The sequence below is a fragment of the Canis lupus genome, chromosome 23 (assembly GCF_048164855.1).
Source record: "Canis lupus baileyi chromosome 23, mCanLup2.hap1, whole genome shotgun sequence".
Classification (NCBI taxonomy): Eukaryota; Metazoa; Chordata; class Mammalia; order Carnivora; family Canidae; genus Canis; species Canis lupus.
In genome coordinates this window covers 8,708,936-8,729,680 of record NC_132860.1, presented here as the reverse complement: position 1 = coordinate 8,729,680, position 20,745 = coordinate 8,708,936, and the positions used below count along the sequence as shown (strand labels likewise).

At 51.3% G+C, this 20,745-nt stretch overlaps 1 protein-coding gene and 1 non-coding gene across 8 annotated transcripts in view; one reads left to right on the top strand and one right to left on the bottom strand.

Moving 5' to 3' along the window:
• NAV2 (neuron navigator 2) overlaps positions 1 to 20,745 on the top strand; it is a 727,084-nt gene that overhangs the window by 646,474 nt on the left and 59,865 nt on the right. For 5 of the 7 annotated variants that reach the window (XM_072793786.1, XM_072793781.1, XM_072793784.1 and 2 more), the window contains 8 exons: positions 948 to 1,086; positions 8,262 to 8,553; positions 9,292 to 9,994; positions 13,135 to 13,602; positions 14,257 to 14,322; positions 15,726 to 15,770; positions 18,463 to 18,623; positions 20,434 to 20,622. In XM_072793786.1, coding sequence (XP_072649887.1) covers positions 948 to 1,086; positions 8,262 to 8,553; positions 9,292 to 9,994; positions 13,135 to 13,602; positions 14,257 to 14,322; positions 15,726 to 15,770; positions 18,463 to 18,623; positions 20,434 to 20,622 — 2,063 coding nt within the window. The remainder of the gene's footprint in view (positions 1 to 947; positions 1,087 to 8,261; positions 8,554 to 9,291; positions 9,995 to 13,134; positions 13,603 to 14,256; positions 14,323 to 15,725; positions 15,771 to 18,462; positions 18,624 to 20,433; positions 20,623 to 20,745) is intronic. The other 2 variants (XM_072793782.1, XM_072793785.1) reach the window with 2 other exon arrangements.
• Positions 10,578 to 10,684, bottom strand: LOC140615666 (U6 spliceosomal RNA). The gene has a single exon (XR_012016149.1). It is a non-coding gene; the product is annotated as a U6 spliceosomal RNA (small nuclear RNA).

The window sequence follows — 20,745 nt, the reverse complement described above, 5'->3', positions numbered from 1 at the left end:
TCAGGAGCTTGGGCTTTAAGTGTCTGCCAAGCCCCTGGAGGGTATTAAGCAGTGGAGCTATAGGATGTGATTTGTGTTTCAGAAAGATGGTCCTGGCTGCTGTGAGGAGAATGGATTGGTAGGGAGAAGTTGCCTTGGAGCCCAGTGGCCTCTTTGCAGTAACCCAGGCAGACCTGGGAGCAGCTGGAAGCATGGGGCGCCAGCAGAGGTGGTGGCCAGTGCATTGGGGGAGGGGGGCGTACATTTTGCAGGTAGAGGTGCTTAGGACCAGGTGATGGGTTGAAGGACTTGGTGGTGGTGGGAGATGAGGAAGAGAAAGAAGAAAAACCATTGCTTGGAGATTTGAGTTGAGGGGCAGGGGTAGCCTCTGGATTTGTGGGTGGGGACGTAAACTCTATTTTAGGTGTACCCTGGGGTGCTCTGCAAGTTAGAAGTGCTAAGGGCCTTGACAGGTTTCTGCCGGCTTGGGTAGCTTTCCTTCCCTTGGCATTCCACTCCAGGAGTGGAGTCCTGAGAATTTCATCCAGCAGCTCATCTTTCCCGTGCCCCCGGGGAGCGTGCTGCTCTTGAGGCTCCGCAGTGCTTCCAGCCGTAGTCCCCACACCCACCACTGTGCCACTAGGTCTGGGAAATAGCCCTTGGCTTCCACAGAGTTCCCAGGATGGCATTGAGGATGGGGTAGGAGGTACATAGAGTCCGCAGCCCCCTCTGCTCAAGAGAGCACCCTCTGTTAGAGGGTAATGTGCGTCTCAGCCTCTTCATCCAGCTGCCAGTCCAGAACAAGGATGGATGGTGCCCTTGAGATGAGTCACACTGGGGGCAAAAGGGCCCTGGCTGGGGCTTTGTGACACAAGGTGCCTTCGGGGATGGCATGCACTGGTCCGTATTGTTGGCTTGAGCTGACCCAGCGTGTGGTTCCAGTGCTCAGGGTGTGTTTGTCTCGGCAGCTGGGATGACAGCAGCTCCGTCAGCAGCGGGATCAGCGACACCATAGACAACCTCAGCACCGATGACATCAACACCAGCTCCTCCATCAGTTCCTATGCCAACACCCCTGCTTCCTCTCGCAAAAACCTGGATGTGCAGGTAAGCGATGGGCTCCTCCCGCGGTGCCCCTGCCAGCAGGGAGCCTTGGCCTGGTGGACCAAGGGGGCCCCTTAGGGGAGAGGAACATCCCCAGGTCCACGAGATGAGTGAGGCCTGTGCTCTCATCTCACTAGCCCCGACCTCTGCCTGCTGAGGAAGGGGGGCGGTCAGGCAATGGGGCCCTGGAGATGGGGATGGGGAGTGCTCGTTGTCTCTGTGAAGGCCTTGATAAAGCCCTATTTCCTTGCTGGACCTCAGCTTCAGAATCTGTTTTTTGGTTTTGGGGATTGTTTTGTTTTAAAGAGGAGGCTGGACTCGGTCATTCTTCGCCTGGAGTGTGTGTCCCCTCCTAGCCACAGCGAGCCACTGCTGTCCAGGGCACATGCCGATCTCTCCAGAGTGATGGGGTGGGAGCACACCTTGAGAACCCTGCCCGGGAGACCAGCATGTCCTGACCGGAGGTTGGGAACTGTTGGTCTGAATCTCGCGTCCTCGTGCTGATATTTGTCCTTTGGCTTATGGCAGCATTCTTTTTTCAGACCAGATTCCTTGGTCAAATTTAAAAATCGCATTATTTCACATGAAAATGAGATTGTGGTTCCCCTAAAAAAATCAGAATATATTGCTCTCTCGAGCCTACATTCTCCACGTGGCCACAGCCACCACGTATCCAAGTGTCTGTCCCCTTCAGACAGGGAGCCCTTGCCCCAGAGTGCCACCGCTGCTCCTGGCCAGCTGCACCCTCCGCGTACCTGCCAGCCCCCGAGGGGTTTGAGTGTTCAACACTCTTGAGATCTCCTGTCCGGATACCGTGCTACTTTCTCTTTGCTTCTGAAGTCATTTCATGTGGGTGCTTTCGCTCCCCCTCACAGCGTTCCTGGGTGGCCAGAGGGGCTGGTTCTAGCAAGCCCACTTCACTAGTGGAAGAGGGAGGTGCCACCCGCCTAGGCAGGCCCCAGGCTGGGACCGGCGGGCCCGAGGACTGGTCAGCCGTGGTGGCGCTGGCTCCTGTGGCATGGGATCTTTTCCACACCCGCTTCCTTTCTCAGTTGTTTCTCTGCGAAGAGAGGAGCAGTCTTTGGAAATTTCTGTGCTTTCCAAGGTATCTTTTGCCGTTGTTTGTTGTTTGAGGACAGAGCTAAATAAAGAATGCGTCAGAGTGTGGGAGTACTCGTGTCCCACCAGAAATGTGGGCATCTGGCTGCCTGAGGAAATACGTTGGGTGTCACCTCTGGGATTGCCTGTGACTTCTTGAAAATTTGTGCTTTCGCCGGAATTTTTTTTTAAGATTTTATTTATTCATGAGAGACACAAAGAGAGAGGCAGAGACACAGGCAGAGGGAGAAGCAGGCTCCATGCAGGGAGCCCAACGTGGGACTCGAACCTGGGACTCCAGGATCACATTCTGGGCCGAAGGCGGCGCTAAACCGCTGAGCCACCCGAGCTGCCCTTTCGCCAGAATTTTTAACTGTTGTTGAGGGAGAGTCGAATTGTGGTGCTGATGCTGGTGGTGGAAGAAAAAACACTACCCGAAAGAAGGAGGCGCAAGACTTTGGGGGTGCTGATGACTTTCTGTATCTTGATCTGAGTGATAGTTATGGAAGGGTATTAATTTTAGAAAACATACTGAAGGTTGTGCACATAGCATATGAATGCTATACCTCAACTTAAAAGGGTGATTAAGCCAAGAAAAAAAAAAAAGATGTTTTTAAGAGCTACCGCATAATATTTTACCAGCTGCTAGGGACTATAAGGAGGAAAAGGAAACATGATTATCGATTTAATTAAGGAGTTAACCCAATTATGAGGAAGCATACATGCATGCCACCATATAAATAAACATATACATTAGATTAAAAAATAAGTAAATGCAAGGGTGTTTAAGACAGAAAGAAAATCACCTAAGCCACGTGACCTGAGAGTGATCACTGCTGGACCCATGATGAGACTCCAGTTAGAAATGGCCAGCCGGCCTGTGTCCCTGCCACCTGCCCCCCCTGCCAACTGTCAGGAGAGTCACCAGCCTTCCTATCCTCTGTGGACATGAATCTTTTTTTTTTTTTTTTCTGAGAGTCTTTCTAATTTCTAAGACTAATAACCACCAAACTTTTAGACTCTCCTTAGATACTAAGGTGGGGAGGGAAGGCAGGAGAGAGACCCATAGACAGGGTTGGAGAGGGGTGGAGAGAGAGGGAGGAAGAAGGTGGGGAGGGAGGGAGAGAGGAGTAAATCTTTAGGTTTCTCTTTTGTTTACTTTCGAGGTAGGAAGCCTCTCGATTTTTTTTTTTTTCTCAAAGCAGGTTGAGCCAACAACACAGTGTTAGAAAATCTCCTTGTCTTTCTTTCCCTCCCACAAAGCTGGAACTGGCATCTGTTCTCCACATTGATACAGAGCAAGCATCTGGGATTTACAGATGACTTCCTATCTGATATACTCAGATTGGGTCAACGCCAGAACCCCTTCCTCCTTGACCAGCTCTTTGCTTTCATCTAGAAAATGGCACGTCAGAAAAGGTTCAAGAAGGCTCCACAAACATGTCTTTTGATCAGGTTCAGGAGGTTAATTTCAAGGCATGTAAGGAGTTTAATATTCATTGGGTTGTGGTTTATTTTTTGGTGCATTTATTTATTTTTTTGCTATAAAACCACCTGAGTTGAAAATAGTTAAATAAAAACTAAGCAAGCAGGTCTTGGAATAAGATAAATGCAGACTCGCACCAATAGTTAACTGAGTTTCCTAGGGAGGTGGTTTCTCGGGCATCCCTTTGTTCCTGTCCAGGGAGTATCTCCAAATATTTGAATCCGTGTAAATGGCAGCCTCCTCCCCTCCTCCCCCCTCCCTCCCTCCCCTCCCCTCCTACCACTCCGAGGAAGGCTAAGGGCCATTACTCCTCTCGGAGCAGGAGCAGCACCAGGCAACGGGAAGATGTGCTCTGCCATCGTTCCCCAAGGCTCGTTCACGTTTCTGTCACACTGGTTTCCCCTGATCCGCCGGGTGGCAGGTGGCACGTCCCAGACCAGAGCACCTGGCCTGGCGCAGCTGCCCTGAGAGCAGTTGAGGACAGGTAGCCTGGCCAGGTTGGCGTTCTGGAAAAGCTGCTGAGGATCAGCTAAGAGGAAACCCCTCCAAGGACCGGGGGTTGTGGTCCCGAAGTCTAAGGAGCAGCCTGGTGAGCTGAGCGGCTGGCAGAGGAGCGGTCCTCCAGGGGTGAAAGTCCCCTTTGTCTGTGAGTGTCCTCCCCCAGGGTGTTGAGGGGCGCTGAGGGTGCCCTCGGGGGGGACACCCGTGCCCAGGGCTCTGGCATCTGGCCTCCGATCACTGCTCCTCCGCTGGGCAGAGGATGTCCCTGCAGGAGGTGCGATGGCCCCTTGCCGGACCCCCCTTGGGGACTGGGAGTTGGGCGGCCACACCAGGGAGGCAGGGAGGCAGGGAGAAGGTGAAGACTCTGAATGAAGTCGGGGTGGAGGGGATCCCTGGGGGGCTCAGCGGTTGAGCACCTGCCTTTGGCTCAGGTCGTGACCCCGGGGTCCCGGGATCGAGTCCTGCATCAGTCTCCCCGCAGGAGAGCCTGTTTCTCCCTCTGCCTGTGTCTCTGCCTCTCTCTCTGTCTCATGAATAAATAAATAAAATCTTTAAAAAAAAATGAAGTTGGGGTTGAGCTCCTGGTTCTGTGGCATCCTTGGATAAGCCAATCAGCCTCTTCAAGCTTCTGCCTCCTAGTCCGTAAAATCATGGGAATTAGAGGTGTCTGGAAGGATGAGTGTGGTAGTGACATGGAAACACATTACCTGAATGTGCTCTCACAGTGTCTCATTCCCAGTAGGTGCTCACAAGTTTCTTTTTTTCTCTCTTCCTCCCTCCTTCCCTCCCTCCCTCCCTTCCTCCCTTCCTCCCTCCCTCCCTTCCTCCCTCTGGATTACCGGTCCCTCTGCCTCCTTCCTCCATTCATGTCAGTAACCAAGGCTTGACTGTTCTTAATGTATTTTGCAGCTCATTTTATATTTTGCAGCATTTTATTTCTAGGGCAGTGTGTTAGTGCCAGAGGACTTAAACACCTCTCTCTCCCCCACGTCATCATCTATCCATTCATGTCCTTGGTCATTCAGTATTTCCTTTTAGTCTGTGGAAGATTCCATTCCAGGTGCCAAGGTACAGAGAAGCATATATCAAAATTCCTTTCATTTTCACTGCCTGTGAAGTTTATAATATACAGGGGGAGGAGTGAGAAACGCACATTCCATGTGAGTTTAATTTTTGCTTACTCAAGCAAATTTCTGAATCCTGTGGCAAGGATTCCCGTCCTGTGTGGCCTCGGGGGAGCCTGGAGCTCTCTAGATGTTCCCTGGATATTGGGCTGATGCAGGGTTAGGGTTTGGCTGCGGGCAGGGAGGGGCGCCCCTTCTGCTCACCTGCTCCGTCCGGTGCTGCTGCTTGTGACATTAGGCAACTTACTTTCCTTCTTCACCCCTGTACTTTCCTGGTCTCTAAAGTATGGATTATAGTACAAGCTCAGAGGGTTAGATGATCCAGTAATGTGTGCAGGACACGGCGCCTCCCTAGCAAGAGAAGTGGCAGGTGATGATGCTGATGCCGATAGTCACTTCTGTGATGACTGCAGTTGACACTTGAGCCAGTTTAGCTTCTTGATCTGCAGGGCATGTGGGCACGAAGAGGGCAGTGTCCTGGCTTCTATTTTTTTTTCAAAGATTTGATTTATTCATGAGAGACACAGAGAGAGAGGCAGAGACACAGGCAGAGGGAGAAGCAGGCTCCATTCACGGAGCCCAATGTGGGACTCGATCCCGGGACCCTGGGATCACACCCTGAGCTGAAGGAAGATGCTCAACTGCTCAGCCACCCAGGCATTCCCTGTTTAATATATTCTGTGCCTCAGTTTTCTTATGTAAAATGGAGTCTATGAACTCTAACTTCCTCATGGATTTTTGGTGAGGATTAAAGGATCCGTGAAAAGCACTTCCTTTGGCCCAGTACCTAGCACATAGTAAGTGCTTAGTAACGCTAGCTGTCATTGCCACTACTCTTAGCATCACTACAGTTTGATTAGGGAAAATAAGGTATGGGAACATGCGAAGAATAGCTAATACAGGAACCCGGAATGTGGTGGCGTGCTAAGTTTCCCGTACTCCTGGAGTGTGTTGGAATGTGTCAGAATGTGCTTGAACATAAGCTCCAGGAAGGTAGTGACTTGTACTTGTTCCTATTCATTATAGTATTCCCAGCCCCCCCATAAGTCTGCCTGGCATATAGGAGCACCCAGTAAATAAAGCCAATCTCTTTCCTGCTTCAGGGCCTTTGCATATGCTCTTCCCTAAACTCTCCACACTAAGTTTCTTCTCACTCTTCAGGGCACTTCCTCAAAAAGGCCTTCCTTACCTGACCACCGTCCCCCATCCTCCTCCTCATCAGCTAAATTACATCAATGTATTTCTTTCTCCTACCCCTTATCCTTATTCTTCAAGAATTCTTCATAATTCACAATTATGCATTTATTTGTATTTATTTATCCAACCTCTGCCTCTTTCACCGGATCGTAAACCCCAAAAGGGATGGGACTTCATCTCACCTGCAGATCCTGAGACCTTCCAGCATGGCGCCTGGCAGACAGGGGGCTTCGAGGAGATTCTGGTTGGGACAGGGAGTGGCTAACTAGCCTCAGCTCATCTGTGAACCCGAGATTGTCGTTAGGCTCCTTGACCAGAGTGGTCAGGATCAGAGATCATCTTGCTGAAGCGCGCTGTAGCTTGAAAGGCATGTGTTCATTGGTTCCCTCCTTTACGCATCAAGCCTTGAGGGGGCTCCTGCTCTGTGTTCAGATGGGGGGGACACCCTGCCTGTGTCCCTTGCCAGACCTGAATGGGGGAGCTTCCCCCAGTCGGGGAGTGCTTTGTCCCCATCCTATTTCTGGTGCCTCATCCCCCGAGGGAACTCTGTGTTTGAATGACCACACAAGCGAAGTCACCCATTAGGGGGCTGCGATGGAAGAGTGGAATTTAGAAGGAGAGAGAGGCCATGGTGGCGACAGGTTATTCCACTGGGGCTGCTTGTCTGCGTTCAGCTTTGTCCCATTCGGCGGTATACCCACAGAGGAAGGCATAGGTCCTGCTAACTCTTGGGTGAAAGGCATCAGGCTCCATTCTTGCCCGGTAATCACTCTGGTTTCTTGCCCTGCTGGCATTGCCCGTTGTTGGTAGTTAGGTCGGCAAATACAGGACTTGAAACTCCGCGTGGCCGCCCTAAAGTGTTGCTGACTCCCACCCACCACACTCACTGCACCGGTTCTCCCGATTGGCATCCCCTCACACGGGGCCCCAACCCCCTGGGGAGGCCCCCAAAGCATTCTGGTTAGCTTTGTGCCTTTTCACTGCAGTGAATCATTAACATCATGCTTCTGTCCCCTCCTGGGTTCCACGGCCTGCAGGTCAGGGCTCTTCCAAAGAAAGCTAGCTAATTATATCCCTTGTCTGAACAAAATCCCACAAGAGGAGCAACGAATGCAGTGGCATATAAATGGAGCGGGGTGGAAGCAGGCACCTCTGGCTTTAGCCCTGGGGGGGACGTGGCTTTTGAGGATTTGTTTCCTGCCAGCCTCTCTCTCTTTCTCCTTCCCTCCCTCCCTCCCGTCCTCCCTCCCTCCCTGAACACCGTGAAGCTAGCAGCCACCCTCGCTTGCTTGCTCGGTGGGTCGGTCGGTGTGTTAGACTGGGGCGCTGTGCTATATTCAAAGATCTTGCTGCGGGTGGAGTGATAGGAAGACAGCAGAACAAAGGGGAACAGGCCAGGAGGCTGGAGGCTGGATGAAGACAGGTCTCCGGAGTTAGAGACGCTTGTGGCCAAGTGGCGGAGAGCTGGTGGCTGAATTCTTGCCACCTCTGCTCACGTTTCTCCCCACCCCGCCCACCCAGGGGCTCTGTCCCCCTTTGTGCCCTGGCCCCTCCTGCTCTCTCCCACCCCACCCTCCCTCCCTTCCAGGACCCGCTTATACTCTGTACTTGCCTTGAACCAGAAAACTCCGGCTTTCTTGCAAGATCAGCAGCCCGTAGAGGCCCAGACGTTTTGCGAGTAGTTACCTGTCATCGAATCGGCGTTCCCGGCCTGGGCTGCGGGGCCCCGGGCCTGGGACTCCGAAAGGACTAATCCAGAGTCTCATCCGCAGACCGACGCTGAGAAGCACTCACAGGTGGAGAGGGGTTCCCTGTGGTCGGGCGATGACGTCAAGAAGTCAGACGGAGGCTCAGACAGCGGCATAAAGATGGAGCCAGGGTCTAAGTGGAGACGGAATCCCTCGGACGTGTCCGACGAGTCTGACAAAAGCACGTCGGGCAAGAAGAATTCGGTCATCTCGCAGACGGGCTCGTGGCGGCGAGGCATGACAGCTCAGGTGGGCATCACCATGCCGAGGACCAAGGCGGCTGCCCCAGCAGGTGCACTCAAGACCCCAGGAACCGGTGAGTAAGAGGCTGCGCCGCCTCGCGTCCGCATTTGTCGGTCTGCAGACCAAAACCCACAGGGACTTAAGTCCCCTTAAGTCCCCTCAGATACCTCTCTACTTGGAGTTTGCACTCTGCTCCTAACTAGCTTTCGGAAAGGCTCCCCTCCCTACCTTTTCCCAGCCGGGAATGAGGGTGCAGACCTCGGATTTGAGGATGGTTCAGGGGCCGAGGACCTGCGTTGCTTTGACCGTGGGCTGAGGAAGAGCCAGCGCACCTGCGTGCAGGCATTTTAAGGACACGAGTTTACAAGCTGCCTTTATGTCGAGTTAACGTGGTCCACGATTTAGGGATGCGTGTGAGCAAGGGTAGTTTTTTTGCAGGAAGGCAGGGGTGCCCCCTGAAAATGTTAAGGACAGCTTTTTAGTGGACAGAGGAGGAAGAAAGGGCAGTAAAAGGCAGGATCTCTTTCCCAAACTTTTCCGTGATTGGCTGGCTTTGCTTTGTTCTGGGTAAATTGAGACTGCTTTGCAAATGAGTAAGTGGAATCACTGACATCTCCTAGAAGGCTCACGGTGACAGTAGTAGACGGGATTATCTTTATAAAAAGCTCTCTCCTTTGCCTCCCAGAGCTACTGCTTTCCCCAAGGATAAAAAGTGAACCACCTCTTTGGAGGAGGGGAGGATTTTAAGCAGATGGAGCTGTACGAGCTGGCTTCTTGGTTTGCAGGCTAACCTTGCTGCTTTCTCTCTCAGGAAAAACAGATGATGCAAAGGTGTCTGAGAAAGGAAGGCTGTCTCCCAAAGCCTCCCAGGTGAAGCGCTCCCCGTCAGACGCAGGCCGCAGCAGTGGCGACGAGTCCAAAAAGCCCCTCTCCAGCAGTTCCAGGACACCCTCTGCCAATGCCAACAGTTTTGGGTTCAAGAAGCAGAGTGGCTCGGCCGCTGGGCTGGCCATGATCACAGCCAGTGGGGCCACTGTCACCAGCAGGTCAGCCACGCTGGGCAAAATCCCAAAGTCGTCTGCGCTGGTCGGTCGGTCTACTGGCCGGAAGACGAGCATGGACGGGGCTCAGAATCAGGATGATGGGTATCTGGCTCTCAGCTCCCGGACAAACCTGCAGTACCGGAGTTTGCCAAGGCCCAGTAAGTCCACCAGCCGGAACGGGGCTGGGAACAGATCGAGTACCAGCAGCATAGATTCCAACATCAGCAGTAAGTCGGCGGGCCTGCCGGTGCCCAAGCTGAGGGAGCCTTCCAAGACGGCCCTGGGCAGCTCTCTGCCTGGTCTGGTCAACCAGACGGATAAGGAGAAAGGCATCTCTTCCGACAACGAGAGCGTGGCTTCCTGTAACTCTGTGAAGGTGAACCCGGCTGCCCAGCCCATGTCCAGTGCGGCCCAAGCTACTCTGCAGCCAGGGGCTAAGTACCCCGATGTGGCCTCTCCCACGCTCCGCAGGTGAGTGCGTAGATGGTGCCGAGCACAACTGGCGTACGTGGAATGACATCCTGAGCTAAATTTTTGCTCCTTGGTGAAAACAGCCTCTGTTTCTCTCCACTTCTGTTTGGTCAGACCCTGCCAGCAATTTTGTAGTCAGCTGATTCTCTTCCCAAGTTGGGATGAGAAACCTAAGTGTCTGAATCAGTCACCCTGAGTTCGAATCCTGGGTCCACCTTAATTAGCCGCCATGTATCTTTCTTAACAATTCTGTTTCGGTTTCTATATCTGACCCGTAGCAGGTGCTCATCTAAGCTAGCTACCATCCAAGATGAGATGTTAATATACCCCTAGACCCGGGTGGGTATATGAGGGGAAGACAGGATTTTTTTTCCCCTCCTTATCTTATTAGTTCTGTGGCTGAGATTCTTTTTTTTTATTTTTTATTTTTTTTAAGATTTTATTTATTAATTCATGAGAGACACAGAGAGAGAGGCAGAGACAGAGGGAGAAGCAGGCTCTTCGCAGGGAGCCCAATGTGGGACTCGATCTCGAATCCCAGGATCACGACCTGAGCTGAAGGCAGACGCTCAACCACTGAGCCACCCAGGTGTCCAATATTACATGTTTGCGTGTCATCCTTGCGCAGGGGCCATGCTAATCTTCTCTGTATCGTTCCAATTTTAGTATATGTGCTGCCGAAGCGAGCACCAATATTACATGTTTAATTCCAAGTTTGTTTCTGAAATTTTAGCTTCTTTTACCCCCCCACACACATACCTTTTAAAGCAGAAGTGTTTCCGAAAAAAGAGAAATTAATTTCTTATTCTGTAAAAAGGCACTTTCCCACACTTCCACACTGAATGGAAATTTGTATGTGAAAATATTATAATTTTTTAAACAGTTCCTTTTTAAATGTGCATGAGTTTTGCTTGCTCCTCCTATCTCATTATTATATCTGCTGGACCATCCTCAAACTTCCAGCTGCATAGGACAGAGCTTATCTTACCTTCCCAGGAAGTGTCTTTTTTTTTTTTTTTTTTTAAGATTTTATTTATTTATTCATGAGAGACACAGAGAGAGAGGTAGAGACACAGGCAGAGGGAGACTCGATCCCAGGACTCTGGGATCACGACCTGAGCCAAAGGCAGACGGTCAACCACAGAGCCACCCAGGTGCCCCCAGGAAATAATCTTATCTTAGGAAAGAATGTAAGTCCTGGATAGAAAATTAAGTAGTGAAAAATAAAAATTATGTGCACACGTACATATTTGGGGGTAAATAGGAATGTCTGAAAAAACTTCAGAAGAAGCATGCCATGTGAAAGGTGTAATGAAGCGGTTCACTGTTCTTTGTCTAGACTTGATTATTAGAATTTCAGTAATGATTATTTTTTCAGGGAAAGGTCCTCTTGGGCTGCTCTTTGTTATTTTAACAGATTGCCTTGTAAATGAACATTTTCTCTGCTTCTTGCCTCGAGTATGATATGTAATATTCTCTCTTTGGTATTATAGATTTCCTTTAGTAACTACAAAGGTATTTTACTAGACCCTCAGGCTACTATAATAGGATACTTGAAAATGCATGCAGATTCTTAGGCTTGACATTGAGCAAACTTTTGGCCAATTCCTGTTAATTACATTTTTCCTAAATCATTAAGAGGTTTTCTCAATTTTCTCTCTGCATTAGTACAGAGAAGAGAAACATTAGAGGAAGGGATAGCTCTCCTCAAATGATTTGAAGGACCAGTAGACAAAACATTGGTCTTTTTTCTGTGTAATTACACGAAAGAGAATTAGGGGCGACGAGTAAAAATGAAGAGGGGAGATCAGATTTTGGTTTCCCAATGATTGGAAGTGCTTGACGATGGAGTAAGTCGCCCTCACAAGTGGTGAGGTTCCTGTTACTGGAAGTATGCAAGCATGCCAGAGCCAAGAGTATACGAGGGGATATCTCATTCTCTGGTTGTCATCAGGCAAAAAACGTTTTCTAATCTCTCACCAGATATTGTAGTGAGGATTGATCATGTGTGTGTTTGTTCTTACGATATTGGGATTCGTAAGGACCCCCCAGAGAAAACCACGCCGTCAAGTAGCTGGTGCAAGGCAGCCTGCCTGCCATAATATGTAGTCATTTCATCACTGCAGAGATAGACGTTCCACGAGGCCTTGGTGGAGGGGATCACTTGCATTACGAGAGCATGTACCCGCCCTTTGACTTTTAGACCATTCTGCTGTTCTAGAGAGCCCTGTGGCCAAAGGAAGAGAGAGACACGTGGGTCATTCTCTGATTTTTAACATCATCTGGTTTTGGTCATCGGCAGGGGGCGATGACATGGAATGACATTTCTGTTCCCAAGACCCAAGGACTCTTTTTTTTTAAGATTTTATTTATTTATTCATGAGAGACACAGAGAGACAGAGGCAGAGACACAGGCAGAGGGAGAAGCAGGCTCCCTGGGGGAGCCCGAGGTGGGACTCGATCCCAGGACCCCAGGATCACTCCCTGAGCCGAAGGCAGATGCTCAACCACTGAGTAGTCCCGCAAGGTGTCTACTCTTAACGTCTTGTGACCCCAGCAGGATTTCTGTGTAGATCCTCGATTAGCACTAGCCTCCCATCTTTCAGGTAGGTGGGCATTCACTGGAGGAGAAATCTGTGAACGCTAACTTTTCCCAGGCCCCATCCAGACCTAGACTCATGTTCTCGATTGTTCATGTCCTCCTTAGGGACCAAAGCAGCCAAAACCCTTGGGATTGAACTGTCATAAACTGCTTCACGCCCCGGGGTTTCAGATACAAAGATGATTAAGACAGCTCTTTCTTCCTCTAGATGTTTCCCAGGCCGGGTCAATTTTCTGGTTACTCTATTTATGGAAATAAAGGGAGGCAAGATCTGGGACCACCATGGCTAGACCTATAGAAAATTAATCCGCGCTGCCCCCGGGGTCTCGGCTGCAGCCTAGAACTTGGCGCTGGAGCCTTGTGATACGCCGCTGTGCGGGCCCCTGCCTGGCGGCCGTCCCCAGTGGAGCCCCATTACATGCCCCGTCCCCAGGATTCCCAGCGCACCTGTACCTGCCCTCCCCGCCCCGATACTGTAACAGCTCCACACGTCTCATCGCCGGCCGTTCAACTTGCCCAACCCTTTGTCTCTTCACAGACTCTTTGGTGGGAAGCCTAACAAGCAAGTGCCCATTGCCACAGCAGAAAGCATGAAAAACTCCGTGGTGATCTCCAATCCGCACGCCGCCTCGACCCAGCAAGGTAACCTAGAGTCCCCCTCGGGCAGCGGCGTCCTGAGCAGCGGGAGCAGCAGCCCTCTCTACAGTAAGAATGTGGAGATGAACCAGTCTCCTCTAGCCTCCAGCCCCAGCTCCGCCCACTCGGGCCCTTCCAACAGCCTCACGTGGGGCACCAACGCCAGCAGCTCGTCCGCCGTCAGCAAGGACGGCTTGGGCTTCCAGTCCGTCAGCAGCCTGCACACCAGCTGCGAGTCCATTGACATCTCCCTCAGCAGCGGAGGGGGGCTGAGCCACAATTCCTCCACGGGCCTCATCGCCTCCTCTAAAGACGACTCCCTGACTCCCTTCGTCAGGACCAACAGCGTGAAGACCACACTGTCGGAAAGGTTGGTGCCGCGCGCTTGGACCTCCCAGAGAGGCCGCCTTCCAGAAGGCCGAGGGTCACGTTAGGCGTCCCAGGTGTTCATCCACCTCTGCCTGGGAGATGGCTCGCTCTCTCTGGCCTCTTTCCGCGGGGAAGCCAGTTTGGGGTGGGATCCGGCTCGGCTCTCCTCCCCGTTGACCTCTTCCAGTGTGGTTATTCTCGCGCTTGGAGCTGCTGGAGGTCTCCTGGGGGGGCGGATGCAATCCTTCCATCGGAACTGGCCTTCCTCCTCTGAGGTCCTTCCGTTTTATCCTGTTGGCTCACCAGCTGCTTGCTTCCCTTCCCCCCGTCACGGTGCGGGCAGAGTAGGTGGCCGGCCGGGGCCCCGGAGGGGGAGGCAGGAGAGCTTTTAGGCAGCCAGGTAGACTCGGTGGTCACCAGGGCAGACCCCCTCCTACGGAAGGGCCGCCAGCCAGAGTGATGGGACATCGAGGAACCGAAAGCAGCCTCCGATTTCACCGCAGCGTGGTCCGTGTCTAGTTTCTCCACGTAGGCGAGAACGCCGGGATCCGCACTGGGAATGAGCAAAATGTTCTAATCGTTGTGTGTGACGACACCTCCCCTTGCTTCCCATTTAATGTTCCTTTTCTTATTTCCTACCTGCCTGGACTTCTAGCCCTCTCTCTTCCCCTGCTGCTAGCCCTAAGTTCTGCAGAAGTACTCTGCCCAGGAAACAGGACAGGTAATGACGTCGCAGGCCGGGGACCCCACCGAGCCTCTGGGTTCCTCTGCCCATCCGTGTCGAGCCAGACGTCTTGTGTGAGGCTGTCGGCCTGAGGCTTCTGCTTGTGTTCGTGGCTCTGGTGTACCCTGTGACCCCAGACATGCCAGTGAGGGTCTTGTGCCACTGTCCGCTGAAGCCCTGGGAGCGGTGGCGTCGGGCCGGCCTCGCCCTCCCCAGCGTGGGAAGGAAGCTCAGCCGCTTGCACTGGGATGCGGGGGCCCTCACTTGCATCTCTGCCTTCCTGTGGCATGCTCCTGCTCCCCGGCTTCCCACCGCTCCCCCCCATCTCTCCCCTCTCCCTCCCGGCCCAGAACCCACCTGCCACCCACTGTGCGGTGCCTGGCCCTCACCTTTGTCTCCCCCACCCCTGCTCCCCACGCAGCTGGCTCTTTTCCCATCCAGAGTCCTTTCCTGCAGTTTGGCTGTTGCGTCTTGCGGGCTGTTGTGTTCCGTGTGCCCATTTCCTGTAACGCTAATGGAAAAGGTTATGTGGAGTGTTGAGGCTTCAGAGATTAAGAGTCTTGCTTGCCCCTAGCTGCCCTGTAGGTGGGCCTCAGAGATGGAGCCTGACCTTCAGTTGGTCGGGGAGCCACAGCTTGGCCAAACGTAATAACCAGATGTTGTCTCATGCTAAGAAAAAAAAAAAATTAATGAAAATCCTCTTCACCCCGTCAACAGCAAAAACTCTGGTTTTGTCAGATTCACAGACCAACCCTTTCAACCCTTGTTCTTTGGAAATCCAGATGCCTTGACTTTATCAGCCAGCAAGTTGTAACGTGCCCCGACTCGGGCCCAGGGCTCAGCTCCTGGCTACACCAAACTAAGGGACCTGGAATTCGCTTTGTTACAGATGAATTCCAAATATGCAGGGTGCTGGCCTCTTGAAACCCTCCAACAAGTCCCTTCTCTCACTTGAAGTCATCGTCAGTGGCATTTGGGTATAGGCCAGAGTTGGGGGTGCAGGGAACCTGGCCTCGCCCTCTCCGAGGAGCAGCGGTGTTGGTACAAGGGTGGGTGGCCGGGCAGCAGAAGGTGTGGGCTCTGCTTTGACCTGGGGCAGCCCCTGAGTTTTTCCTTTGCCCCCGTGGCAAGGGAGGAGGAAGAGTTGGGGCCCAGTGGATGGCTGAGGCCTCCTGGTACTCGGGCTAAGGTAGGCACTGGCGCCAGCCAGGCCCAGGATCAGGTCCCTCCTGTTTTCCGTGGATATGGATGTGTTGCATGCGCAGCTGGGTAGGGGCGCACTCCCTGGTGCAGTGAGTCTCTTGCTCCAGGTCTCCGGCCCCTCAGCCTTTCCCGCCTTACCTTGCCTGCTTTCCCTGTGCTTCTCTCAAGTTCTCATTTTTGTTTTGACTTTCCTACAGTGACCCGCACCTTGATAGGAACACTTTGCCTAAAAAAGGACTCAGGTATCTGCGTTTCCTCCTTCCATCCGTGCCATCTGGTGTGGCTTTGGGGCTTGGCTGCGTGACTCTCATGGCTGGTGGGGGTTCGGGCTGGGCTGGGCTGGGGTCCCCGCTTTGGCCACCGCAGCAGGACCCTCTGAACGATGGCTCCCCCCGCCCCCGGCACCCTCTCATTCTCATTGCTCCATCTGTTGGCTTTTTTGCTTGAGCAGAGGCTGTGCTTTCTCAGGCTTACTGTGGTGAAAACCATCTCATGAAGAACACCCCTGGGCAAGCCCAGCGAGCGGTTACTGCTACTCCTGGGGCCAGCGGCTTTAATCGATGAGCTCTTCACTTCACTATGACCATCCTGTTCATGGCTGTCTTCTAAAGAAAGGACATGACCTACAGCATGTTGGTTAGCCAGGACAAGGGCAAAGGGGAGAAATATTTCCCCCAAATTGGGAAATGTTTAACTTTTCGGGCCACTGAAAATTGCTAAAGGCAGATGCTTTGCACGTCCTAAATACTCTCATCGAAAACCACGTCGGTTTTTGGTGGCTGACAAGACATGGGTGTGATTGGCTTTGGTGTAAAGGAAGAAAAGACCACCAGGAAGGAAGGTCCTTCCATTCATCCTCGTTAAGTCATGGCTCATTTTTTTTTTCGGTGCAAGTCCTGGTTAAACAAGATGCTGTAAGTGACCATTGCTCATGCCATCTCCTTCACTTTGCCAACCAGAGGCACTCCGGTTCTAACGCCTGCCCCATGGTCCTACTGTATGAAGGCTGCAGCTGTCATTTCTCCTGCTCTTGAGACACCTCGTTCTTTGTAGCATTTGCTTCACCCTGCACCGAGCATTAAGTGCTTTTGCAAAAAAAAAAACCAAACCAAAACAAAACAAAAACTTGGAATGAAATGTATCATTGCTGTCATGTGTGTCTGTAGTTAATAATTTGCAGCTCTTAAGGCTGAGAGTGTTTTGAACCGTAATGCGAGGTAGGTATCAATGCTGCCTTTCAGTAGGAACTCGAGTAAAGCCAATTCTGAGAATCTAAGAATAAAAGTATTGAAATCCCCCAACAAGACGTCCTATGGGAGGAAGTTCAGTACTGTGGCCATAGAAGGGGGGAGTTGGCAAGGCCTTTTGTGCTAACAGTTTTCTTCATGCCTGTGACGGCTTCTTGTCAGCACCCATGCTAATCCTTAGATCATGGCCACTCTCACGATGAGTTTGACACTGCCGCCCTGCTTCCTGAGAGGAAGTTAACTAACCCCTCTAAATAGTAACATTTTGCAATTTCATATATATGTATGTATATACACACACACACACACACATATTTAATTTTTGCAGTAGATCTGTTCTATCAAAATGATGTAGCCCTGGCTTTTCTTTCTTTTTTAAGATTTTATTTATTTATTTATTTATTTATTTATTCAAAGAGACACACAGAGAGAGCGGCAGAGACATAGAGGGAGAAGCAGACTCCTCATAGGGAGCCGGATGTGGGACTCGATCCCTGGACTGGGACCACACCCTGAGTCAAAGGCAGACGTTCAACCGCTGAGCCACCCAGGCATCCCATAGCTCTGGCGTTTTAAAATTGTTTTTTGAAATTTCAGAATAGAGATACATGCTAGGCTATCTTTATGCAACTGATGTGGCCTAGAAAGTTGTCTGTCCATCACCTGTAGCAAAATTTTTTTGCCCCCCTCCCTCTGCCTCTCCCTTCTAGCTCCCCGACACATTCAGGTCCTATGCCATGACGCCAACAGCTCTTTCTTGAGTCAAAAGAATCCCTCTGTCTCCATAATCAGTAGTCGCCCCACGGTGATCTGTGTATAAGTCCAAGGGCACTCTGGCCACTGCACACTTGGGAAATTTGAGATGCTGCCTGTGGGCGCAATGAGAAGAGCATGGATTTTGGAATCTGACACAAAACGGGTTGAAATCTCAGCACGTGATTTGAGGCAGACCCTCCCCTTCTTTATGGAAAATGGGAATAACAGCCTCTGCGTTGCTGGGGGGGTGGGAGGTGTTGGCGAGAGGTCTGGGAAGGCACCCAGCACATTGGAGACATTCAGTACATCATTACCAGACACGTTACACACTCAGTGAGGAGGTGGGCCCCGTGACTTCTGTGGCGCCCAGATGCAGGGCTCTTTTTGTGGAGACTTACTGATGCTAACATTACAGCAAACACTGTAGGCATCGGTGTCCTCACGCCTTTGGTCACATCTAGTTTCTGATATGCTGGGATACCCACGGCCACTTAGTTGCGCTCGAGGATGCAGATGCCCTGAGCTATCTAATGAAAACTTCCTCAAAGCTCTGACAGCAGCTCCTTTGTTGCTTCAGTCCTGTCAAGATGGGGGCTTTGAAATGACACTGTCATGAATCAACATGTTCCAGAAACGCCCAGGGACGGCTCCTTTGAGCATTTACCGATCTTGCTCCCTTTATGTATTCCTTCCAAACTGAAAGCAATTGCAGTTTTCCCCAAAGGCGGCCCAAGTAGCAAAACAAGGGTTTGGAGAAACTTCCTAAGTTTCAGGATGTGTAGTGATGTGATTATTATTATTATTTTTTAACATCATCTTTGGATCTGTATTATATACATATATTTTTTTGTCTATTGATCATCAGCTCCACGGAGTTCATTTTCATACGCGCTGTGCATAGTTAATCCCAGCGTCATTTCTGCCCGTGCAGGTATGCGCCCACCTCCCAGCTTCGCACACAAGAAGACGCAAAAGAATGGTTACGGTCCCACTCCGCGGGAGGCTTGCAGGACACCGCCGCCAATTCCCCCTTTTCCTCTGGCTCCAGCGTGACGTCTCCCTCTGGAACAAGATTCAACTTTTCCCAGCTTGGTGAGTAGCCACTGATCGTTAGCTATAGCTGTGTGCATCAGCTCCACGGGCAGAGGTTAACCTGAAGGAGGCCTTTGGCCATCCACATGTGGTCCCGTCACTCTCAGGATCTGATCAGCCCTTAGCAATGTAATATAATTATAGGAGATTGACAGCAAAGGAAAGAGAGAAAGTAGAAAAGATTTTGGTACTCTAATCAGTAATTTATGTACGTGGTTGATACAGGTAGGGTTACTGCGAAGAGCCAACCACTCCATTTTTTTTTTCCTTTAAGATCTTTTTTATTTATTCATGAGAGGCACACAGAGAGAGGCAGAGATACAGGCAGAGGGAGAAGCAGGCTCCCTGCGGGGAATCTGATGCGGGACTCGATCCCTGGACCCCAGGATCACACCCTGGGCTGAAGGCAGACGCTCAACCGCTGAGCCACCCAGGCGTCCCTAAACCACTCCATTTTTGAGAGGAATGTATTCTGTTTCTAGGACCTCTGAAGACGTAGGTTCACATCTGACAGAGTAGTAGCATATCCCGTGTCTGGTCACCCGCATTGCTCCATTAAGCTGGAAAACAGAGATCAGGTTGTGAGTGAACAAGTATTCTTGGAAATGCCTCCTACTGACATGATGCTTTGGCTGGCACAGTGGGGAAAGGAAAAGAGTTTGTAACACAGCTGCTGCTGACATGTTAATGGATTCTCTTTCAGAGACACAAACACACCCACACAGACTCATAAACAGGGTGAGCAAGAACAATCCAAAGCTTTATATGAAACCACGTTAAAAACCGACAACAGTCAGGTACTGAGTACTCTATGTATTTGGAAAAAGGAAAGCTCGTTCCTGGCTAGCATCACCGGGAAGGATGGGCACTGCGCCTCCAAAGACTAATGCAGGGGAACAAAACCGTGCTCACTCTCGTCTTTCTCTTTAGAGGGGCAGCCTTTTCTGAATATTGTCAATAATAAGCGGGAGGTCTTTTTTAAATTTTTTTTTAAGATTTACTTATTTATTTACTCATGAGAGACACAGAGAGAGAGGCAGAGACACAGGCAGAGGGAGAGCCAGGCTCCCTGCAGGGAGCCCAATGGGGGACTCGATCCCAAGACCTCGGGATCATGATCTGAGCTAAAGGCAGACTCTCAACCACTGAGCCACCCAGGTGCCCCTAAACAGGAGATCTGTAAGGACAGGTGTGACTTGTAATCAAGGCTTAACTTTGCCTTTTTAATTAACTCAGTGGATACTGTTGGGAATACTGTATGTTACTGAAATGGACAAGGTTGTCATTAAAAAGCCTATTCGGGCCACGGTGGACGTGCCCCTTGGCGCTGGACCTCTTTAGGCACTGTCACCAAGCATGAACCATTGGAGGCCGTGCGACCTGTGTTCACATTGTTCTTTCCCAGCCGTAGCTCTTTGAGGCAGGACTTTCTTGTCATGCACAAATGCTTCCCATCTGATCAAAAGCCCCGTTGGACTATTTTAGGCTTTGCCTTTAGAGGGAGTTGTCCCAGATGAGCCCAGGGAGTAATTAGCTCATGCCTGGAAGGTGACACCAGCTTGTCAGAACGTGCCAAGTTGGAAAGCTGAGGCCGAGAGCCTTGCTTTGGAAGTGACCCACCTTTCCTCCCTTATTTTTAGCTCTCAGCGTGTTATTCAGATGCTGATGTGACAACCTTCTTGCAAACAGACAAGGGAGGGAAGTTGGCGGGAACTGATATGGCCGATACTAAGCAGTCCCCTTGTCGTCCCCATCCGGGATTTGAACAGAGGCATGAATTTTTCCAACCTTTCAATTCCTTTCTTTCCAGCGAGTCCCACCACTGTCACCCAGATGAGCTTGTCCAACCCAACCATGCTGAGGACTCACAGCCTCTCCAATGCCGACGGGCAGTATGACCCCTACACCGATAGCCGATTCCGGAATAGCTCCATGTCCCTGGATGAGAAGAGCAGAACCATGAGCCGCTCAGGCTCCTTCCGGGATGGATTTGAAGAAGGTAAGCAGGGAGGTTTACCATCTCAGGTCACCCACGGTGTCAGTGGCCCTGCCTACCGAGCTCACGACCCGGGAGCCCACCTGTCCGTGTTTCTAGCTCTCTCGCTCTGGGGGTTGGGGCTGG